The sequence below is a fragment of the Capsicum annuum genome, chromosome 9, assembly GCF_002878395.1.
Source record: "Capsicum annuum cultivar UCD-10X-F1 chromosome 9, UCD10Xv1.1, whole genome shotgun sequence".
Classification (NCBI taxonomy): Eukaryota; Viridiplantae; Streptophyta; class Magnoliopsida; order Solanales; family Solanaceae; genus Capsicum; species Capsicum annuum.
In genome coordinates this window covers 93,937,796-93,939,592 of record NC_061119.1, presented here as the reverse complement: position 1 = coordinate 93,939,592, position 1,797 = coordinate 93,937,796, and the positions used below count along the sequence as shown (strand labels likewise).

Here is a 1,797-nt window from a genome sequence, read left to right as displayed (position 1 = left end):
TTTGTCGAGAGGGCACTATATAAGTTAAAGCTGGGGCTGAAATACCTGCAACCCCCTTACTACCTGCCATAGAAGTAGCTCTACCCCCAGACTGCTTATATCAATATATCCAACTGGCATTATCCTATCAGCATTCTCAGTCGAAACAAAAAACCCCTCAAAGTCGGTCGCGCCTAAATATCAGTTAGAGTTCTAGTAATCCTTCTATATAAAGAGGGAGTTGGCAAAGCAATTAGATGACCCTCTATGTAGGGAAACATCGATCTAGTGTAGTTCTTAGGAATGCACCATCATCAGTAGATAAGTATATATCAGGGATATAAATTTTGTAATAACAGGTTAAAGAGGTCAAAAAATATAAATATTATATTTTCCAAATAATTTTTGCATAATTGTACTCATTCAATAGATGTATCTGCGATCTAACTGTCATCTGGTTCAATGATTTACTGTTGCTTAAGTGCTATGAAAATGAGAAGTTAGTCTATTAATAACATAGCAACGGTTATTCTATAATCTAATATAATTTATGCTAATGATATATTTCTTACCACTTTTTATGGTCTGACTTAACATATTCTTATGCAGAATGAGTTTGAAAAAAAAAAACAAGAAATATTAGCTGCTCAAAGTGCATCAGCTGTGGATGGAGAAACAACTAGTAAGCCGACTCAGTTAATTAAAATGGATATCTGGGTGCAATCTGTTGGTAGAAAGAAAAAAGGAAGAGTCAAAGGTCTTAGCTCCATGGGTCAAAGTGTAAAGGCAACTAATAGTTCAACATCAACTTTGCCAAAAGAAATTGATGAGATGATCTCAAGTTGATGCTTCAAATTCTCATTTGTATGCTCAGTTGCAGAATGAGCGAAAGAAAAATAAGCGGATGAGAATGGAATTACACTTGTTGATGAAGCATATATACAACAAATCATCTTCAAATATTGAATGCCCATCTCAAAAAGACTACCAAACTTATGAGGATGAAAGTGATGATGACTCTGACGACGTGAATGGAAGTGATAATCCCGATAACGTGAATGAAAGTGATTCTGACCCTGATGGTTGGTAGTTTTATTTAGGATTCAAGTTTGAAATATTTTTTTTGGACCATTTACGAATCATACATTATTGATGTGGATGTTTTGGATTATGTTTTTTGTTAGCTATAATGGTTTACATTAAAGTTGTTTTGAATGATGTTTTTGAGAATTATTCAAGGTTTTAAATAGATTTTTGATTAATTTTGAAATATTACTAGTAATTTACGTGTGAATTATTTTCGTGAAAATTTGTAGGTAAAATCATTTTTTAATGAAATTGTACCAATAATTCATTTAAAATTTTGCTAATTAATCACAAATAAATCCGCAAATGACATACTTGTGGATTTATTTTCGCAGCTAAATTACCTAGGGATTTACTTGGCAATCTTCGTGGGGAATAATTTGTGATTTTTATCGTAAAAATCGGCAGGTAAAATTATTTTTTATGAAATTTTACCAAATAATTCATGCAAAATTTTGATAGTTAATCGCAAATAAATTTGTAAATAACGTACTTGCGGATTTATTTCCACAGCTAAATTACCTAGGAATTTACTTGGCAATCTTCGTGGGGAAGAATTTGTTATTTTTTTCGTGAAAATCCGCAGGTAAAATTCTTTTTTATGAAATTTTACCAAATAATTCTAGAAAAAATTTGATAGTTAATTGCAAATAACGTACCTGCGGATTTATTTCCGCAGCTAAATTACCTAGGGATTTACTTGGCAATCTTCGTGGGGAATAATTTGTGATT

The 1,797-nt window shown here is 31.8% G+C and overlaps 1 protein-coding gene across 2 annotated transcripts in view; it reads left to right on the top strand.

Moving 5' to 3' along the window:
• The window catches only part of LOC107842617, an 11,732-nt gene extending 10,538 nt beyond the window's left edge, over positions 1-1,194 (top strand). For both annotated transcript variants that reach the window (XM_047396910.1, XM_047396911.1), the window contains one exon: positions 589-1,194. In XM_047396910.1, the coding sequence (XP_047252866.1) occupies positions 589-825 (237 nt within the window). In that variant the 3' untranslated portion in view covers positions 826-1,194. The remainder of the gene's footprint in view (positions 1-588) is intronic.
• The last annotated feature ends 603 nt before the right edge of the window (positions 1,195-1,797 follow it).